This window comes from Vicugna pacos, chromosome 1 (assembly GCF_048564905.1).
Source record: "Vicugna pacos chromosome 1, VicPac4, whole genome shotgun sequence".
Taxonomy (NCBI): Eukaryota; Metazoa; Chordata; class Mammalia; order Artiodactyla; family Camelidae; genus Vicugna; species Vicugna pacos.
In genome coordinates, this window is record NC_132987.1 from 91,030,853 (window position 1) to 91,051,422 (window position 20,570).

Here is a 20,570-nt window from a genome sequence, read left to right on the forward strand (position 1 = left end):
GGTAAAAAATGAAGGCTGGGGAAAATTAATCACCAATTTTGGTGATGTATGAAAGCCAGATGACCTTCTGAGCAGCATAAAGTTATTTTTATTTCTGAAGGGCAAAAACAGCTATGCATGAGGCCCATAATTTAATTATAAGAATAGAGGAGTTTCAGAAAAGTTCAAATTCTAAACTCTGCAAGTGTGCTTGTCATAAGGTTAAGACCCTAATAAGAAAGGCATGGAACCCTGTGAAGGTAAAAAGTAGATTGATGCCTTAAAAATCTTGAATTTCCAGGTCTCTTAAACACAGTGGGCCTTTGGAAACGGCCCTCTGCTCTCTTCAAAGGCTAGGACTCCATCTTTATGGGAATTTGATGGCAATATTCTTTCTATACATTCTCATTTCCACTCTGGGCCACTGTACCAATAACCTGGGTCATCACATCGAACCCAACTGGGGCAGCGCTGAGTCTGCAAAGTGATGAAAAGGAATACACACCAAACAGCTGTAGTGGAGTAGCCAAAAGTTACTCTTAGGAGCTAGGACGGTATATATGGATCCTGTGGGATCTGGATTAAGAAAGGTCAAAGAGAGTAGTTTTGTTTGTCTTAATATATGTTAGCAGTTGTGTTAGGCAGAATAATGCCCCCATCTCACCCTCATAAATGTCCATTTCCTAATCTCTGGAACCATCTGACCCAGTGACCATGTATATATATATATGAATATGTATTTATGTACTTTTTGCCTTCCATGACAAAGAATTAAACCAGACAGACGAATTAAATTTGCTAACAAACTGCACTTAAAATAGAGAGGGTATTCAGGGTTACCCAGGTGGTTCTAATATAATTCCAAGAATTCTTAACATTGGAAGAGGGAAGTAAAAAACAAGAGTCAGAAAAGGAGATGTGATCAGTCAGAGTGAGGACACGTGAGTGAGTGGACTAAACCTGCCATTGCTCACTTCAAAATTGGGAGAAAGCCCAGAAGCCAAGGAATTTGGACATGCTCTGAAAGCTGGAAAAGGCAAGAAAACAGGTTCTACCCTAGAGACTCCAGAAGTAACTCATTTCTGATGAGATCATGATTTTTAGCCCAATGAGACCCATTTCAGACTTCTGCCCTTTATAACTATAAGATAGCAAATTTGTATGATTTAAGCCACTTAGGTTTTAGAAATTGGTTACTACAGCAAAAGATAATTAATGCAGCCCTCCTTCATGATGTCAGATTTCACACCTTGGCAAGAATTCCATGAGTTAATGCCAATATGGTGCTAGGAGCATGAATACCACAATGACTTACACTGAGTGAAATATTTGTACCTGAATTACTGTTGCTTTCAACACCTGGAAAAGTGAGTGCCTCAGCCTTGAAGGAGGGAAGTAGAAAGCCACCCCAGTACCTACTACAGTCTACCCATGCCTTTCAGATAAAAAACTTGCTTCATATAGTAAGTTTGCTCCATCTGGACACATTTCCAGCATGATGTTGAGAGTGTTTGCTGCTGACGGCACATTGTCAATTTCTGTTCCAGAACTGCCCTTAGTAGAAGAAAGAGTGCTGCCCTTCCCCAAGTTACCATCTTACTCAGGGGAAGTCCAAAATCAAGGCTGGTTGACGAGAGGGTGCAGAGACTAGACTTTTTTCCTTAACCTGAGACAATTAGGGAGAATCATCCCAGCTCCAGAGCTCCCTAAGGACATCAGCTGAGATGTCATGAAACGATATCACATTTCAACTTCTCCCTCCACTTGACACTGTTTCTCTTTTTCTTTTCCAGATGTTATTCTCTGGAGCACTCCCCAATAAACTCTCCATCTAGGAGTTTGTTTCCCAGAGAATTCATCTAAAACAGTAGCTTTGTAAGGACAGACAGTAACTCTTCTCCCCCTATTGAAATAAGCAGTGACTTCCTAAGTGATGGGCTAAGGGAAAGTTGGGTGCTGCAACAGGGTCTCAGGTTTCTAGAAGGTCAGAAATGGACTTTTTATAGTGACATAAAGAAAGCAGCTTTGTTGTGATGGATTGGGGAAGAATCTGTGGTCCACCTGTACCATTTGATGTGATCCAGATGTGATGATGTATTCTAGAAATGAAATAATGTACCCAGTTTGAGATGCAGCCAGCATGAGTTTGGGGATGGGCAGATAGGAATGTAGTCAATTCTGGAAAGGCTGTGAGGATCTGGGAATTATGCAGAGGAGGCAATCACTTCATTAATTCATTCACATATTAGCTCATTCAAGTGTTTGTCTAGAACTTTTCAAATGTTTGCCACTGTGCTAGTATAACCAAGAAGCAAAGAAGCTATCCCTGTCTTTTCAGACTTGTAAACAGGATCTTTTAATATTAGATGACAAATGTGGTAGTATAGACATACAACAAACTAGGTAAGGACAGAGGTGAAATAATAACAGGGAAAGCAAACAGCCCAGGCAAAGACCCAAACTTCAGAAAGAGGATAGCATAGTATTTATTGCTCAGTGATTTAAAAGCATATCCGTAGGACAGAAATAAAGGACGGAAGATGAGAGAAGAGGTGAACAGGAGTCAAATTGTGAAATGTCTTGTGGGTAGGTCATGTTTAAGAGTTTAGATTTGATCCTGAAGGCTGTAGGGAGAATAGGAAGATTTTTAAGTAGGGAGTGATATCATCAGATGTGCCTTCCGGAAATATCAGTGTGAAACTCGGACAGAGCATAGCTCAGAGGGCAACTTCTGTGGCAGCTCCCTTGCTTTGTAAGCTTGATAACATCAAGGCTCCATAAGCCTTGATCTCTCAGTGCCATGTAGAGATTTAAGATACAGTTCTGGCTCTGACACCTTTTATTTATAGGATGCAAATAGATAAAAGAACATCAAGAAACTCCAACCAAGAAAACATATAGAACAGAATGGAAATTATCAAGGTAGTCACCAAAGTTTATAAACTTTACCAGTGATAGAATTTGTGGCATGATTAAATATGACCCCTCAGATCATGGAACTATAACTAGATTTTCAAAAAGCAGTTCTGCTTAGGGTATGAGCTATAGATTAGTGAGCAATGAATTTTACCCTAATTTCTATCAGTATTTTCAAATAATTTTTGCCCTAAGACTCCAAATATGAGTAAACTTGAGTAATATTAACACAATATAGTAAAATTGTTTTTTTTTTTATGTTCTAGAAAAATGCCATTTCCTTTAGACACCAGAGGAAAAATTTTTATATTTGTCTGGAGCTTCAATTTCATAAGCTTCGGTAAAAATCTTAGACTCTTGTATGTTTTCGAGGAAAAAGTGTTATTAACCCTGATGAAGGTCTATTTAATCCTAGGCAGTAGAAAATCTTGTAAGTTCTGATATCAGACATCATCAGAAATGTTGCCTTACCCACAGATGAATATTGCGGGACTCAATTCAGACTTATCTTGTTAAGATCAGGTAGTAATAGCCTTATCCCAAACATTTAGTTTTACATCTCTGATCTCTTTGAGTCTTATCCTCTTGATTGGTTGCTTTTAATAAGAAGCCTTTTCAGGCTCTATCTGCCCTGATAATGCCAACTGAGAGGTTGAGACTGGACAAGAGAAAGATATGAGGAAATACTTGCTCTATAAATCTAAAATGTAAATCAAATGATGTAGGCTTCCCAAGAAGCACAATCCTACAGAATCAGTTGCTCAAAAATTATTATTGAGCTATCAAGAAATAGAACTCTATGAAAACACTGAAAAAAATAGGTTTTCTTGGTATGAGTAATACAATGCCTGTTATCTATATGTTAATACACATAATTTATATAACCCATATATATTATTAGGCACTCATGGAAGATAAAAAATGGGTTGATATAACCACTCATGCAAAATATTAAATTAATGTGTATGGGAAAATACAGTAGGCTGATCAAATTTTGAACCATTTAAATTATTATTGAATGACCACCTAAGTTTTGTTAAACTTCCTTTTTTTGACACAAACTATTAATATGAGGTATAAATTGCCTTTACATCCCATGAGCTTATTACTCCTGATTAAATATTTAATAAACACTTGGTACTTATAAAAAATTAGAATATCATTATAATACCACCCTGATACAGCATTGGTTCTATAAAATCACCATTTCCATGTTCTGTTAGCAATGCGTTTGAATTTAATTATAGGCATTCTTTATTAATTGTACATACCCTTCTGGGGTAATAAATACCACAGTTTGGGTTTGTCTTTTGTTCTGTTATCTTTGACCTTTATTCTGTGTGTCATGTATCCTAAATCTGTACCTCTGACCTAATTTATAATCCTGTACTTTCGACTTGTCCATTCAGCAGCTGTCCAGATATTTGCATTACAATATTGCCCAGACATCTGAAAATGAATATATAAAATTTAAGTAATAATTTCTCCTAAAAATATATCTACTTCTATAAACTCCTTTTACTCAGGGAAGCATATTCCCTGATAAATCTGATAATAAAAGGAATATCTTGACAAAGAAATATCTATACTTTCTACTTCCAAGTAATGTGTATAACAAATATCTGTGCTTCATTCCATCCTTAAAACCACACTTGAATTTTTAGACTTTCTTATTTCACTTTATGTTGTGAGATTTTTATTAGAATGTATTATTACGTACGTTATTTTTTTTTAAAGTCTGCTGGAAAATTTACCATGTTATACACCAGTAATGTCTGTATGCGTAGGACTGATATCACTAACATCACTGTTTGTTAGTGCAATTCATTATGTCCTGGGATGTCTGAGATGGAGAGAATCATCACACAGGGGACTCGGTTATGGTCCCTTATATCTTGCCCTTCACCCAGTCAAACTGGTTCAAGACATATGTGATGTGTTAGAGAATGAGTAGTTACTGAACAGGCTTAGTGACCTCTTCTGAGAGGAGGAAAATTGGTAAACAGAACAAAACTAACAATAACAACTTCCCTATGATAATTACCATTTACTTCAAGTGCACTATATGCCAAGCACTGATCTAAGGCCTTTATATATATTTAACACTCAAGCAGCTAAAATGGTAGTTAAATTGATTATTCTCATTTCATAGATATGAAAAAGGAAACATACATGGGACAGAAATTTATCAAAGGAGAAAAATAAGTAGGAAGGGGAACCATTGCTTAGAGCTTTGTTTAGCTGTAGGGCCAAAACTTAAACATCGAACTATTTTTTTCTTCCACATGGTACCCACTCTAATCTCTTTCTCATGACATTGTTAATCAACTCAGGTTCCCACCTTAGAAATAGGACTTAGCTTTGAGAAAAAGAGGGATATAAATAGAGGGAATAAATATTTCATCACAAGATGGAATGGGGATATGTGATTTATATTACTTGACAATTTTTAAAGAGTTGACCATCAAAGAATAATTTTCAGCTCACATCAAAATGCCTAATGCTTCTGGAGCGTGGATATTGGTGTCGTCTCAGACCCCTTGCCTTCCCCTTTCCTCTGTCTTAACCACCAAGTGTTTTTATTGTGCATCCAAATTGTTTAAAATCCATTCTAAGTCTCTCCATCCTGACAATATCCTCCCCTATCTCCCTTGTGATCTTTCTTTCTAATGGATTATATATTACATATCATCAGGTTTGGCTCTTTCTAAATTATTATTTAAATTCAACAAGTGTATAGTTTTCAAAATGCAAATCTCATTATGTTAATTCCTTGAAAAAAAATCCAAACTCCTTCTCATTTTTGAGTGGATAGCATATTTTTGTGTACTCTAATCTCTTCTTAGCTCTCCAGCTTCCTACTTTCCAGGTCACACTTCATAAACCAACTATATCTAACTTCCCAGGCTTTTCAGTGCTTCTCAAGCTCTATCTTGCCTGTGGGCTTTTATGTTAAAATAATTTTAGATTTACAGAATAGTTTAAAAAATAGTCCAGAGTTCCTGCATATTCTTCAGTCAGCTTTTCCTAATGCTAACAACTTAACATAACTATCTCGCATTCATTAAAACTATGAAATTAACATTAGTGCAGTACTGGTAAGGAAACTGCAGTCTTCATGCTGTTTTCACCAGTTTTTACACTGTCCTTTTTCTGATCCAAATCTAATCCCAGTTTCCATAATATATTTAGTTGTCCTTTTTTTTTTTTTTTCAGTCTTCTCCTATCTGTGACAGTTCCTCAGTCTTTCAGTATCTTTCAATGTTCTAACGCTTTTAAGACTGCTGGTTGATCATTTTGTGGAATCTTCTTTCATTTTTAATTTCTCTGATGTGTCCTCGTGGTAAAATGTAGGTTATATATTTTTGGTGAGAATATCACAGAGTGGTACCTCTTTCTTAGTGCATCATGTGAGGAGGGAGTACATGATGTGCTATGTCTTATTACTGGTGTTACTAATCTCAACCACCTGATTAAGGATTTTTCCATGGTAAAACTACTATTTTTGATTTGTAATTGATGAACATCTTGAGAAAGATGTTTTGAGACTATGCAGATAAGCTGTTGCTCCTTAAACTTTTGCCCACTAATTTTGGCATTAATTGGTAGAACTTGCCCGAAGAAAAAAATACTGAGTTCTGATGGTGATTTTCTTTTTTCCTCAACCCCATATTAATTTTTATTTTTAGTAGGAAGGATCTTCTGTTTTATTTATTTATTTATTTATTTATTTATTTATTTATTTATTTATATCACTGTAAATTCATGTGTGTTCATTTTTATTTTAAGAGTTAAAATCAGTATTGTTTTATGTGTTAAATTGTTCAACAATTTTTGAGCTTTAGTTATTAGGAACCCTTGCAGATTGGCTTCTGTGCATTTTCCACATCCTCATCCTTTTTTGAAATAATCCTTTCTTTTCTAACACCCGTACATTCGTTCTTACAGATTCGTCTTATATTTTCTGTGCCCTACAGTCAACCACTTTTCCAAGTTGGCCTTGTTTACTTCATTAAGAATGGCACTGAGGAACCAAGATCTGGGTGCTAGATGTACTCATTTTTATAATGATGATGTTACTTCTAGTCCCTCTGATTAGACAGATATAAAAAATATATATGTTGGAACCTACTACATACGTAAAGTAATTCCAGAATTACTGACCCATACTCTGTGAGCAAAAAATTTACTAGCTGGAGTACAATGTTTGTGAACAGTTCTTTTTGTCCACAGTCTTATGGTATTAAGTCAAAATACTATTTTCCAAAGATGAGTTGGGCTAGTTACTTTCTTCCCTACTTTGTTATTGAGGTAATAACAGCTAGGTTATCTGTTTGTGTTTCATTTATGTCTCCAGGTCTTGTTTTTGTTTTTATTTACATATAGTAAAACATATTCTTTGTGGTATATAGTTCTGTGGATTCTGATAAACACATAGAGCTGTGTATCTACCAACACAAATATAAATCAGAACAATTTCATCACCCCCAAAGTTGTTTTGAATTGCCCGTTACTAATTTCTCCCCTATTCTCAAAACTGAAAAGCACTAGTCTGTTTTCAATCCTACACTTTTTGTCTTTTCCAGAATGTCATATACATGGAATTAAACAGTATATAACTCTTTGGGTTTGGCCAAAGCTTTCAAAATGCATTTAAGGTTCATTCATATTGTACCTGAGCAGGACCCTGGCCCTCCAGGGTCAGACCTTCCCCCCATATCCTCTGATGCAGCTGCTCTCTGAAGTACCCAGGAAATAGTATCTCACGCAAATTTCCTGAGTTTTTCAGATGCTAAAAGCCACCACCAAAGGGAAGAAATTAACTACTTGACGACTGAGAGCACGTGGCCCCCAGACCTTCTGATTCCTAGGGGTTGATAGTGTCAACCACTCTGTTGCCTCAACGTCAACCAATCAGAGAGTTGTGCACAAGCTGATCATGTACCCTGCTACCTCGCCTCCTTCACCTGGCCTTTAAATATGCTTTGTTGAAACCCTTCTGGGAGTTCAGGTTTTCTTGGACATGAGCCACCAGGTCCTCCTTGCTCCGCCCTGCAGTAAACATTTCCCTGCTCCAGTCTCTTGATATTTCAGTTTGTTTGGCATCATGGTGCGACAGGCACATGAACCTGCCTTTGGTAACAATATCATTACATGAATTAATAGTGTTTTCCATTATATCACCAAGCAGTATTCATTTGATGACTGTATGGCAGTTTATCTGTTCTTCTATTGAAGGACATCTGAGTTGATTCCAGTTTGTGGTGATTATTGATTGAATAAAGCTATTATAAATTTCCATGGAAAGATTTTTATGTGAACATAAGTTTTTATTTCTTTTGGATGAATAGCTAGGAGATGGACTGTGTGGTAATATGGTGTCTATTCAACTTTATTAGAAATAGCCAAACAATTATCTGTAGTGGCCATGCATTTAGCATTTGCAGCAGCAATGTATGAAAGTTCCCACTCCTCCACAGCCTTGCCAGAGCTTGGTAGTGTCAATATGTCCTTATTTTAATCACTGATTATATGAATAGTCATACATCAATGTGGTTTTGGTTCACATTCTCTAGTGACTAATGCTGTTGAGCATCTTTTTCTGCACTTATTTGCCATCCATATATCTTCTTTGATGAAGTGCCAATTTAGATCCTTTGCCTATTTTTTTCAATTGACTTTAGTGCTTGTTATTGTTAAGCTTTCAGAATTCTTTATATATTCTAGAAACATGCACTTTTACCAAAAATATAGCTTGCAAATATTTTCTCCAAGTCTTTGACTTGTCTTTTCATTACCTTAAGATTGTCTTTCTTAAAGCAAAATATTTTAAGTTTTAAGGAAATTTAATTTTTGTTTTTTATTGCATGGTTTGTATTTTGGTATCATATGTTAAGGAAGAAAAGATATTTGCCTGACTGATTATCACAAATATTTTCCCTGTTTTCTTCTTACCTATTTATGGCTTTATATTCTATTGAGTCTGTTTTATTTTGAGCTAATTTTTGGTACAAGACATGAGATACAGGTTACGGATTATTATTCTTTGCATATATATGTATAAATGTTCCAGCACCACTTTTTAAAAGATATATAAATATTCCAATGTCACTTGTTGAAAAGATGATTCTTTTGCAGTGAACTGCCGTCGTATCCTTGTCAAAAATAAGTAGACAGCACTTGTGTGTCTATTACTTGATTTTCTATTCTCTTCTCTTGTTCTGTGTTTATCCACTTGCCTAGATTAGTGAATAATTATAATTAAGTCTTGTAATTTTAGTATGGGTCATTAAACTATTTTTTCAAATTGTTTTGGTTCTTCTAGTTCCTTTGCCTTTATGTGAAAACTCTACAACAGCTTGTCAATATCTACAAATAGATTGCTGGAATCTTGATTGGGATTCTGTTGAATCTACAGATCAATTTGTGTAAAGCTGCCACTTTAAACCATTGAATCTTCTGAGTCACAGACATATCTCTGCATCTATTTAGGTGTTTTATTTCTTTCATCAATATTTTGTACTTTTCAGCATACAAATCCATGAACCTTCTTTAAGATTTGTACCTAAATACATTTTGTGATGCGACTGTAAATGATGCTTTTTAAAACTTTTCCAATTGTTAGTTAGCAGAGATAAAATTGAATTTTTTTTTGATATGTTGACTTTGTATCTTGAGACTCTTCTAAACTCACCTAGCAATTTTAAGGGTTTTTGTATAGGTCTTTTGTGATTTTCTACATAGACAATTCTGTCATCTGTGAATAGAGGCAGTTTTACTTCTTCCTTTCCAATCTAAATATTCTTTCTTCCTTCTTGCCGTATTATACTAAAACTACTAGAACAATGTTTAATAGGAGTTGTAAGAACAGACTTGTTCCCAATTAAAGGGAAAACTTTCACCATTGAATATTGAATATCACGTCACGTGTAGATTTTTATAGATGCCTTTTACCAGGTTAAGGAAAAAAATATCTTCTCTAGTGTGCTGAAAATTTGGATAATGAGTGGACACTGAATTATAAATAATTTTTCTTTATCCTTTGAGGTGATCATATGATTTTGTTTTACAAAATTCTGTTTAAATTATGAATGAACAGAGTGGAAAAGGGGTGTTCACTGATGATCTGATCAAGCTTCAGCTTTAGGCAAAGTGTTCCTTGGTATGGAGCACGTGACCTTCTCATTGTTCTCGACTCCCCTCAGCTTTTAGTTGTGATTTCAGCATGTATCCCTATTCTTCCTCCCACGTTAGAGGAGTTGTTGGTATATTTTTTTGCCTGTTCATTTCTGCTAGCTACATTGGATTTTCACCAGTGCCCAAGTTGTCTATTTTTTGACCCCTTCCAATGATAGAATAAGGCATTTTTCTGAATAGGAGATAAAGAAGGTCCAGGCAGATTTTTATGTTCTCACACAGCAGCTGATCTTCCCTCTCACCTAAGTGTGTATTAATTCAGAAGCTTTCTCAGTATTCTCAAACTTTTAGGGGGATGATGGAGAGAAAAATCTACAGAAATGTGCCAGTTCCCTTATATCTGTGGCCTCCAGCAGCCCACACTGTCTCCCCACACTTCTCCTTTACCAATTTGTTGACTATTCTAGTTGAATTCTTCTACTAGTTTCCACCTGCATCTCTCTAGATAAAAAAGCACTTGAGTCCCGTCTCTCCCTGCAGGTGCCATTCCTTAGATTTTGTGCTAGTTGATTACCTTATGACCTCAGCTCCCCGGTGAATACAAGAAATGTGATGGAGTTTCAGTTTGTCCAGATTTATGTCGTGAAAGTATGAATGATGCTCTTTCCAGCTCTCTACATCCTTGAGTGAAGTCCAGAAGCCCTGTTATGTTTGAAAATGCTCTCCGCTTTTGTGGAACATTCTCTTGTCTCCCACCTTGTACCCTTCCATCAATCTCTTTATAGACTTCTCAGATTATACTCTCTTATCCTTCTGATTGAGTGTTCTTTCAGATAGCTTCCTATAAAGTCCATCTCTTACTCCTCAAAAGAGTTAAGAGTCGCTCGTATGTGATTCTTCTTATACTTCTCTATTATTACACTTATTTAATTCCATTGTAATTTTATATTCACTAGTCCAAATATTTAATTCTAGATTCCTAAAGGCAGGCACGTCTGGCATGGACAGTGCCAACCACACTTGGTAGGCATCCAGTAATCATTTCTATACTGAAGCCTTTCTATTATTATGAAGACCAAAAACAGTTTAGACAAGAAGTATGGTATTATATAAAAGTCTTCAACATCAACCTACGGAGTCCAAAAAATCAGAAATGTGAAATGTATCTTATTGTCAAACAGGGGATCCATGCTCCAGAAAAATGGGAAAACTCATGGATATTATACAATAGAATATAAAATCAGTAGAGGCAGGAATGTAGCCTTTTATTAACCCCCCTCTGCCCAATAGCACTTACTGTAGAGAAAATTGAAAGTGTTTAGGATAGAAAACAGAGGGGGGAAAGTGAAGAATAATCCAGATATATACTCTTGTTTTCGGGAAGCAGTTAACACTACTAGAAGATTTTAAATGCTTTTTTAAAAGTTATCATTATTAATATTAGTAGGGAACCCTTTGCTAAATCATAATGTAAATCCTAAGTAAATTTTATATTCTATGTTTCCCCTGAGTTTTTGTAAATATTATACGATTTCAACATAGCAGAAAAGATGTTTAGGGAAAATATATATGAACTTCAAAGAGAAATGGAAGACACAGATCCTCATCTGTAGGTAATAATGGTAAGGACCGTGAGCAACCCCAGGGTTAATGACTAGGAAACAGCTTACCTGGCCCAAGATGCACAGATAATAGGCAGATTGCCAACATGCTAAAGTATATTTCCTTAGGGAATATATTTAATTACTGTACTAGTAAAATCAATGGATATTCAAGTTATTTCCCAAAAGAATTCAGCATTTATTCAACATTTACACAAGAAGAACTGAGAAATCCTTCATGGCCTTATGCTCTGAGCCACAGTAAATTACAGTTGAAACTTCTTAATTTTTTAATATATGTTATTAATTATAATCATGAAAATGGACCAAAACATTTTAACATAACAATGCTAGACTCATAAAGCTACAGCCTCTTTTCAGCCTTTAATGGGAGCTAAATTCTCATTTGGCTACAGAGAAGAATTTCATTCAATCTACAAATATTCCATAAATGCAAAACTTAAACTTAACCTTGTCCTCTTTTTGCAGTATATCCCATTCCAAAGACATTATCAACAGGATTGTTACCTTGTAAAATATAGAAAAAGGAAAAAGAGGAAAAGCTTGGTAGTTTGTATCTAAGAACTTGGCAGTTTCCAGTAACATCCAAATATTTAAAATTATTTTCACAGTATATACTTGTAATCTTTGGTTCCCTGGCAAACTGAGACTAGAATTTTGGAATCAAAATTATCAAAGAGTAAAAACATTTTAACACTGTACAATGGCCCTTAGCTGGATCTGTAAATATAAACAGCTTGAATAACTGGTAGCACTCATCTCTATCTCTGTCTCTTTGTATGGTTTTTCTGCATCTATACACACAGGCAGGATGAAGGCAGTGCCTTGTGGAGAATCAGAGCAAGAGGTTTGGAGTCAGACTGCCTGTGCCGAGATGCCCTTCTGTACTTTTCCGCAGGTTTGTGGCTTTGAATAGCTTCCAAGTCCTCTTTAAGACTCAGTTTGCTCACTCACAGATGAGAGGGTAATGCTGGCATGTACTGTAAGGTGTGTTCTGCAAATTCAGAGAGATGATTTATATAAAGCAGTACCGATGGTGGCTGATACATAGTGAATATTCAATAGATGTTAGCTGTAACAATAATGATTCTATATATCATTGAAAGTCAGAACTGCATTATTTGGAACATCTCAGTCATCCATTTCTTCCTATAAGGGGAGGACTCCTATTTCTACCAACTGTATTAGAATGTAAAGTTGTTCCTTCTTTTATAATGAGCTCATCATCACTAGGAAATCCCAATAGAGCTTCTCTTTAGTGTTGATTATTTTTGTTTTCCACTCCACAATGCCCCATGCTTATGAGTAACCACAGGGCAGGATCAATGACCCCTGGTGCCCAGTGGTAACTCTTATTGGTGGGACATTTTATTTATGAAGGAAGAGCAGACATTTTGGAACATGACAGACCTTTGTTTGAAATCTGGATCTGTCACATATTACTTGTACAAATCTGAAAGAAAAAAAAATTAATCATTCTCTGCCTAAGTGTTTTTCCTTTTGTAAAGCTAGGTTAATAACGTCTAAATCACAGGGTTATTATAAGAAAAATGATTAATAAGAACTAGGTCTGGTTCATAATAAGACCTTAATAAAAGGCAGCTATTATCATTTTCATTTAGTGTAGGTCACTCTGCTTTACTAAGACATAAACATAAACCCAGAAAATAGCAAAGATTAATTTTACTATCTTATTTATAATGCAAATTACTGCCCTTATTAAAAAAAGTGACATTAAAATTTCCTTTAAAAATATAACTAGAGAGTGTTATGTAATTTTTTGAAGTGGTTTATTAAGGGAGGAAAAAAATAAGTAGACTGTCTTCGGTTATAACTGTTGAAGTTGCTTCTGTTTTAGTTGTTTTTAATAAGCACAATTTTAAGCCTAAATTGTATATTTGACAGAATACAGGGTCAATTAAAAATATTTTTTGCACCAAATTTCAAAATATTTCAGGCATATGAACAAATAGATAATAAAATGAATTCCTCTATATTCAACAACCCAGCTTATAAAAACAAAGACCTACATCCACAGGTGAGGCCCCAGGATGCTTCTTACAGGTGCCATTGCCTCCCTGTTCTCCTCTCACTACTAATACTTGCCCTTAAAATTCACTATCATTCTGAATTTGAGGAATTATTGCTAGAGTTTAACCCCAAACTATAGTGACTTTAATTACTCAGAAGAAATGCTCGCTGTTATTTCTGCAATCAAATTTAGAACAAATATAAAATGATTATAAACTTAAGGGAATTTTCTGCACTGCTCTCTGTGTTTTTAATTTCTCAGTTTAAAGTAAATAATAGCGTAACTTCCTATCATTACTAAAAGTAGATTGGTACCAGAAGGCATCAAGGTATCTCTGAATCATTAAGACAAATTAATATGCCTTTTTTTAATTTTAAAAAATGTAATAGCATGATACAATCTATTCAAATAAAATGAAACATTACATGCAAGACACCATGCTAAGAATACAGACACAAAAATAAGTAAAGTTTGATCCTTGTATTATATTTTGGAATAGATTGCAAAATAACTGTTCCTCTCCTTTCATTAAATATTTTACATAAAGGTCTTGGTTTATATTCATCTATAGCTGTTTTAAGTGTTTGCCAGTCTGAATGAATTAGTAGTGACCTTGCATAGGTCTAAACTGACCCTTGAAAGCTTAATGTTTTCTCTAACCTTCAAAAAAATTCTCAAGGTGTTGGAAAAGTATGTTTTAAAAAGTTTTGAATGGAAAGGCTTTTAAGTGTCCTCTGGGGGAAAATAGTGTGAAAAATAGACTTTACTTTAAAAATGTATTTTTTTTTCTATTTATAAGATGAAATTATCTTCCATAATCAAACAGGCAAAATTAATATAGGTAAGCTTCTATAGCGTTTGCTTTAATGCTTTGGTTTCATTCATAGTGTGTCATGTTAAGAGAATGCAGGTAGGAAAGAAAATTATGAGATGCATACAGAGAATACAGTTGGTCCTCTCTGGAGTGGCTGGAAACCTGTGTAACCAATTCCATGACAAAAGAGAAAGAATAAGAACATTTCTCAGAGAAAACTGGATGTTGTGGTTTAGAAATTTCTCATGGATCCAGACAGACCAATTCCATTTTATTCCCAAACACCCCCCACCATGCGCGCACGCGCACACACACACACACACAGAGCCAGAGAAATAGTGTCAAGGAAACCCATATTGGGTAAGTTTGCATTTGAATGGCAAAAGACTATTTTAAATTTCTTTTATTAATTTATAACGTACTTTTTCATGGGTTCGCTGGGCGCTAGTACAGTTTACATCCCCTCCTCCTAATCCCATCTCACCACTGATCCAAGCACAGACTCAAGTCTAAGATTTACATATGCTAAATAATCATCCTAGAATCAAAGGTTCTATGCCAGTGTTGCCTGACAGATATGGTCCACTTCACATGTGACATCCAGAGTGCTTGAGTTAAGAAACGGAGTTAGTTCTAGATCTACTTTATTTTGCTAATTTTCAAATACATTTGATTCATGACTTCTAATAAGGGGTAAAGGTATTTATCATAATCACATGGGGAAGTTCTTTCTTCAAAATCCCAATTCTGAGACTATACACTGGAGATCCTGGCTTAATGTTAAGAATGGGGCATGGATATGCATATTCTGGTAAAGAACTATGCCCAGGTATAATTGATACCTGTATGGAGTGTCTTCCAGGATCCTGATAAACTCCTTAACAACCCATCCCATGACCTCAGTTATAACTCGAAAGTCCTCAAATACTGTTGACCCTGACCCTAAGGCTATGATTTATGAGACTGGACCCAAGAGGCTCAGCGTTTTCTCCCCAGGGAAGTATTTGTGGATTACAGAAAGGAAGGTAAATCAAGCATTGGAAATGGCATAGTGGCTTTTATTTGTTCTCTATGTGGACTAGACAAGCACAGAAAGTCAACTCGTAGAAACAGAGAAGAGAGAAGCACATGAGGGAAGTAAAGATGAAAGACGAGAGCAATTTTCAGCTTTTTGGTCTGACTGCTGTTCCAAGGTCCAGCTGATTTCTTATCTTTGACTTTCATGACCTGTCTGTTTCATTATATTTCCTCTTTGTGCCTAAGATATTTTAAGTTGCTTTCTTTTATTTATAAACAGCAACAACAAAAATCCTAATTTAAATGTTAATTATTCTGATCTTTGGAATTATTGGGATGTAACAAAATGATAGCCAGCTTATGGTTAAGACTGTTCTTTGGAGGTAGAAAATTGCCATTACTAGCAGTATCTGAGAAGGAACTGCTTGCCCACTCCTTCTCATTCATGTTTGAACTAATAACCTTAAGCCAGTAATCCATTTTGAGATTTAGATGATCATTGCTTTCCTTTATAGAATCAACGGTCACAGAAAATCCATCCAGTTAAATTCCCAGCCAATATAGCAATTTCCTCTATGATATTCTGACAGGTGGCCAGCTTCTAAATGCTTTTAGCAATTAGGAGCTCTTTAATCTGTGAAGCAAGAAGTTGCATTATTGTTTGACAGTTGTGATCTTACAATTTTTCTCTCGTATTAAAATCTTTCTTTCAAAAGTGATAGACTAAAGTTCAGGGAAAGTTTACCAATAATTTTTCCAAATGAAAAGTTTATACTGTTGATATTATCAAGGTACTGTTTTCAGAACTGCAGCCAAAAAAATCTCAAGGGGTTAGAGAATAATTACTCTGGGCAATGTGACGTGAATACTTGGATGGGTGAGAGGGAAAACTAAGCTGTGAAATGCTAAACATTAAAATGAAAGTAAAAGCAATGGGGAGACCATGACATTGAGAAATATGCTTCAAGCGTTCTGCTCCTTGTCTTGGTCCTAACTTGGCATTGATATTGGATAAGAAATTTAAATTTCTGCATATGAGTTTCTTCATGTTTAAACAAATTATCTGAAAAAAATCTCTAAGGACCCCCTTCTGACTCTGACATCCATTGGGTAAATAAAAGAATGTATCATAAATACCTAATGCAGGCACTGTACTAATCAATGAGGCATGCAGCACTCATGGAACAAGGAGCAGAGCCGTGCACTACAGCACAGTACAGCATCAAATGCTGAGCCCTGACCTCTCTGTTCTTATATGACCCAGGATGCATGGCTAACAGAGTTTCAGTGTGCCATCTATGATATCGGTGTCTGTAATTTGAGCACTGGATTATAGCCAACATTCCATCAATTGATGTATCAGTCTTTCCACTCTTAAAGTCATACAGCTTTAAAAGCAATGTCTTTGCCTTTATCTACATTTTACTTTTGACAAGTCATAACTCAGTGGTTGGCAATGAACTAGAAAAGTGAGTGAATAGTAAATCACTGATGCTGACTGTGACTTTTATCATCCAAGTGAAGGTGGGCCTTCAGTTGGGTCTGAGAGATTGTGAAGTAGAAGAAGCACATTGAGTGTTTCATTAGTACCACTCCATCCTTCTCTGTGTGATTGCATTTCTATTCTTCTGTATCCTCTCTCTTGTTCCTGCCTACTGTACTGAGCTCTGAATGCCAGACCCTTCACTGCTGTACTTTTCCTCACTTCCAGTCCGCTTTTTCATATTCAAGAACCTTTCTCCTTAATTCAAACTATTCTGCATTACATCTCATATCCTTTCATCCCTCCTAAGTAGCTGGCTAGTTCCTGAGGTAGCTATTTGGGACTAGACTATTAAATGGCTAATAAAGAATGTAATTTGTCAACACTTACTTTAAAACTACAAACTATTTCTTTGGTGCCTACAATGTGCCAGTCTTAATGGAGGATTCAGAAATTTATGCCTACATTATCCTTGATCTCTTGGAGATTACAGCCTAAAGGGAGAGAACCTAAACAAACATCTAAAGTAATGTATGCTGAGTACTATAAGAAGTATGTAAATAACATACATTGAAAGCATAGAGGAAAATCTTGGTTCAGTGTGGAAGTAAGGGATGGAAATAACTGGGAAATCTATAAAGGAGACTGTTTCACTCTCTCTGAGATAGATAGTAAGTCACTTGAAATGAGTCAAGAGGACAAGGTAGAGTGTCTTTCAGGAAGAAGAAAGAATATCTGCAAAGCCCTGCAGTGAGGACAAGAATGCTGAATTACCTCATTATATGAATACAAGAAGGACTATCTCTACAAATGATCTTACACAATGTATTAAGGCATTTGGACACTATCATAATACAGTAGACGAGTAATGAGAAGCCACTAGAATGGTTTGCATGTTTGAAAGATCAACCTGACGATAGTGCAGAAGTTGAGAATTATAAAGAAGGGAAAACTAGAGGCATAGAAAATATTTTAAAATCTTAACTCCAGCCAGAACTCAACAATAGAAATAGAAGAAAGAGATGAACCCTCAGATATCTATTACTATAAGAATTAGGTGTAATGATCCACTGAATGTTTATATGGGAGAGGCGGGTAGGTGGTTTTAAGGTAGGGTGGGGATTGAGGGTGACACCGAAAGATTTGGCTTGCATGCTTGGATAGTTGGTGGATACATGTGGAGATCAGGAAGAGTACAGGTACCAATGGAGGTAATTAGAAGATACAAAGTATAATTCATTATAATAAGTACAGCTGTTTCCAGCACATCAGATAGTAATATCTGAAAATAAGGAAATAGGGCTGTCCTCAGTTTATACAATTGAAACTTTTAGCTAAATATATAACAGTGAAGCCACTCAGGAAGAGCGTATAGCAAGAAGGAGACAGACCTAGGAGGGATGTTGATATTTAAAAGGTAAGAACGAAAGGGCAGTGAAGTGAAAAAAAAGTGTTGTAGGAATCAAAGAACAAAACCAATTCAAGGAAAGGAGAATAAGGAAACTTTAAGGACGTTTAGGATGGCATTTCAGAGAGAAAGGCAAAATAGAAAGGAGAACACTGATAGCATGAAAAGAAAGGCTGTTTCCAATACATTTTAGGACCTCAAATGTGGCAAGAGACACTTGAGTGAAATAACAACTTGTGCTGAAAACTGAATCGGAGGTGAGGAAATGGAGATACAGTTATAGGCAAGTATTATAAGAGACAGCATCATTCATAGTTGTATCATTAACCTTAATGTACAGTTTGATACAAAAAAGGAACTTATATATTTTTCAACTAATAAATTGACAAATATAAACAATTAAGATCATTTGGTAACAACTTGGTCAAAAAAAAAATTACTTGCCTGCTCTGTGGAGAATAGACTGTGAGAAGGAACAGGTCCATGACAGGAGACTAGTAGTATTGCACAACAGCACTGCTACAAGCTGAGTGTATTGAAACAATTTACATTTATTATTTCAGTTTGTGTGGGTCGAGAGTCAGGGCATAGCGTAGCTGGGTTCTCTGCTTCATGGTCTCATAAAGCTGCTATCAAGGTTTTACCCTAGCCTGTGGTCTTGTCTGAGTCTCAACTAGGAAGGATCTGCTTTCAAGTCCATATAGTTGCCTACACTTCATTCCTTGTGAGATTTTGGACTGAGGGCCTGTTTCTTGTGGCACTTGCCTGGAGCCTACCCCTCAATGCCATGTGGGCCTTCCCAACATGGCTGTTTCCTTCCTCAGAGCCCCCCCCTCAAAAGAGAAAGTCTCCTCAAGAGATGAACATTACGGTTTTATGGATTATAATTATGGAAGTGACATCCCATTACTTTGTACAGTCTATTAGTTAGAATTAAGTCACATTTCCTGCTCACGCTCCACAGCAGGATATTAACCAAGGTAGGAAACACTAGAAAGGAGGAATCAGGGGGCTACCTGTACAGTGTGTCTACCATAGTACTTAAAATAGTACTTTGATCCACGTGAAAGAGTTTGGAAGTGTGGACTTGGGTGATAGCTGTGGATTTGGTAAGATATGGTAAAATTTGGAATATAACTTGAAACATGAGCTTAAGCATCTTATTATTAGACTGGACTGGATTCATGGGAAGAAATAGTCAAGTATGAGTCCTGAATATTTAGACTGAGCAACCAGGTCAATATAAGTACCATTTACTCAGATAGGTAAGACTGAAGGAAGTACAGGATTGGGCCAATTTGGGGATGTTCTTAGATATGCTAAATTAGATATTACTATTAAATATCCAAGTAAAGATGCTTGCTAGGCAGTCCAATATGCGGCTAGTAGACAAGGAAGAGAATACGTGAAGGTAGAAATTCAAGTTGTCGGAATGTATGTAAAGCCATGTAATTATCATTTGTGGGCTATTGAATGATGGCCTTTCTGACTGGTGTGAGGTGATACCTCATTGTAGTTTTGATTTCTCTGATAATTAGCCATATATATTTTTTTCATGTGCCTATTGGCCATTTGTATGTCTGATACCACACAGTAAGTGAGAATAAATAGAGAACAGAGGAAAGCTAATCTCTAGCTGTGGGAAGTGGAGAACCAGCAAAGACTGAGTAGTGACCACCAGTGAAGTAGGAGAAAAATCAGAGGAGTAAGGAATCCTGAAAGGCCAGAAAACATGGTTTTTCAAGAAGTAATCAGCTGCATTAAATGTTTTTAGAGGGTGAAGTAAATAATGAATGAGACTTGACTTAGAATTTGGTAAAGTTGATTTTACTGGCAACTTTTAGAAGAGCAGTTCTACTTGGGTTATGGGACAAAAGTTTGTGTTAAGGAGAGAATAGGAGGAGGAGGAGGAGGAATGGAGTAAACCCTCAGTGTGATTGGATAAGTGCAGATGCACAGATAGGGGTAGGAAACTGAGGGAGTTCTCACGTGATCTGAGTTTTCTCTGTGATGTGATACCGACCACAAAGTATAGAGACTTGATGAAGTACAGTGAATGTTTAGAATTGCTGTGGGGAAAAGAAGACATAACCTAAAGGCACTCACACACACAATTGCTTTCAACTAAAAAACTCCTCCAGAAGTTTGAATGTCTCTTTTTG

The 20,570-nt window shown here is 36.0% G+C and overlaps 1 protein-coding gene across 1 annotated transcript in view; it reads left to right on the plus strand.

The window, feature by feature from the left end:
• Positions 1 to 20,570, plus strand: part of LOC116277674 (uncharacterized) — a 294,446-nt gene that overhangs the window by 190,965 nt on the left and 82,911 nt on the right. Inside the window, exon 5 of the mRNA XM_072970829.1 lies at positions 12,461 to 12,552. Coding sequence (XP_072826930.1) covers positions 12,461 to 12,552 — 92 coding nt within the window. The remainder of the gene's footprint in view (positions 1 to 12,460; positions 12,553 to 20,570) is intronic.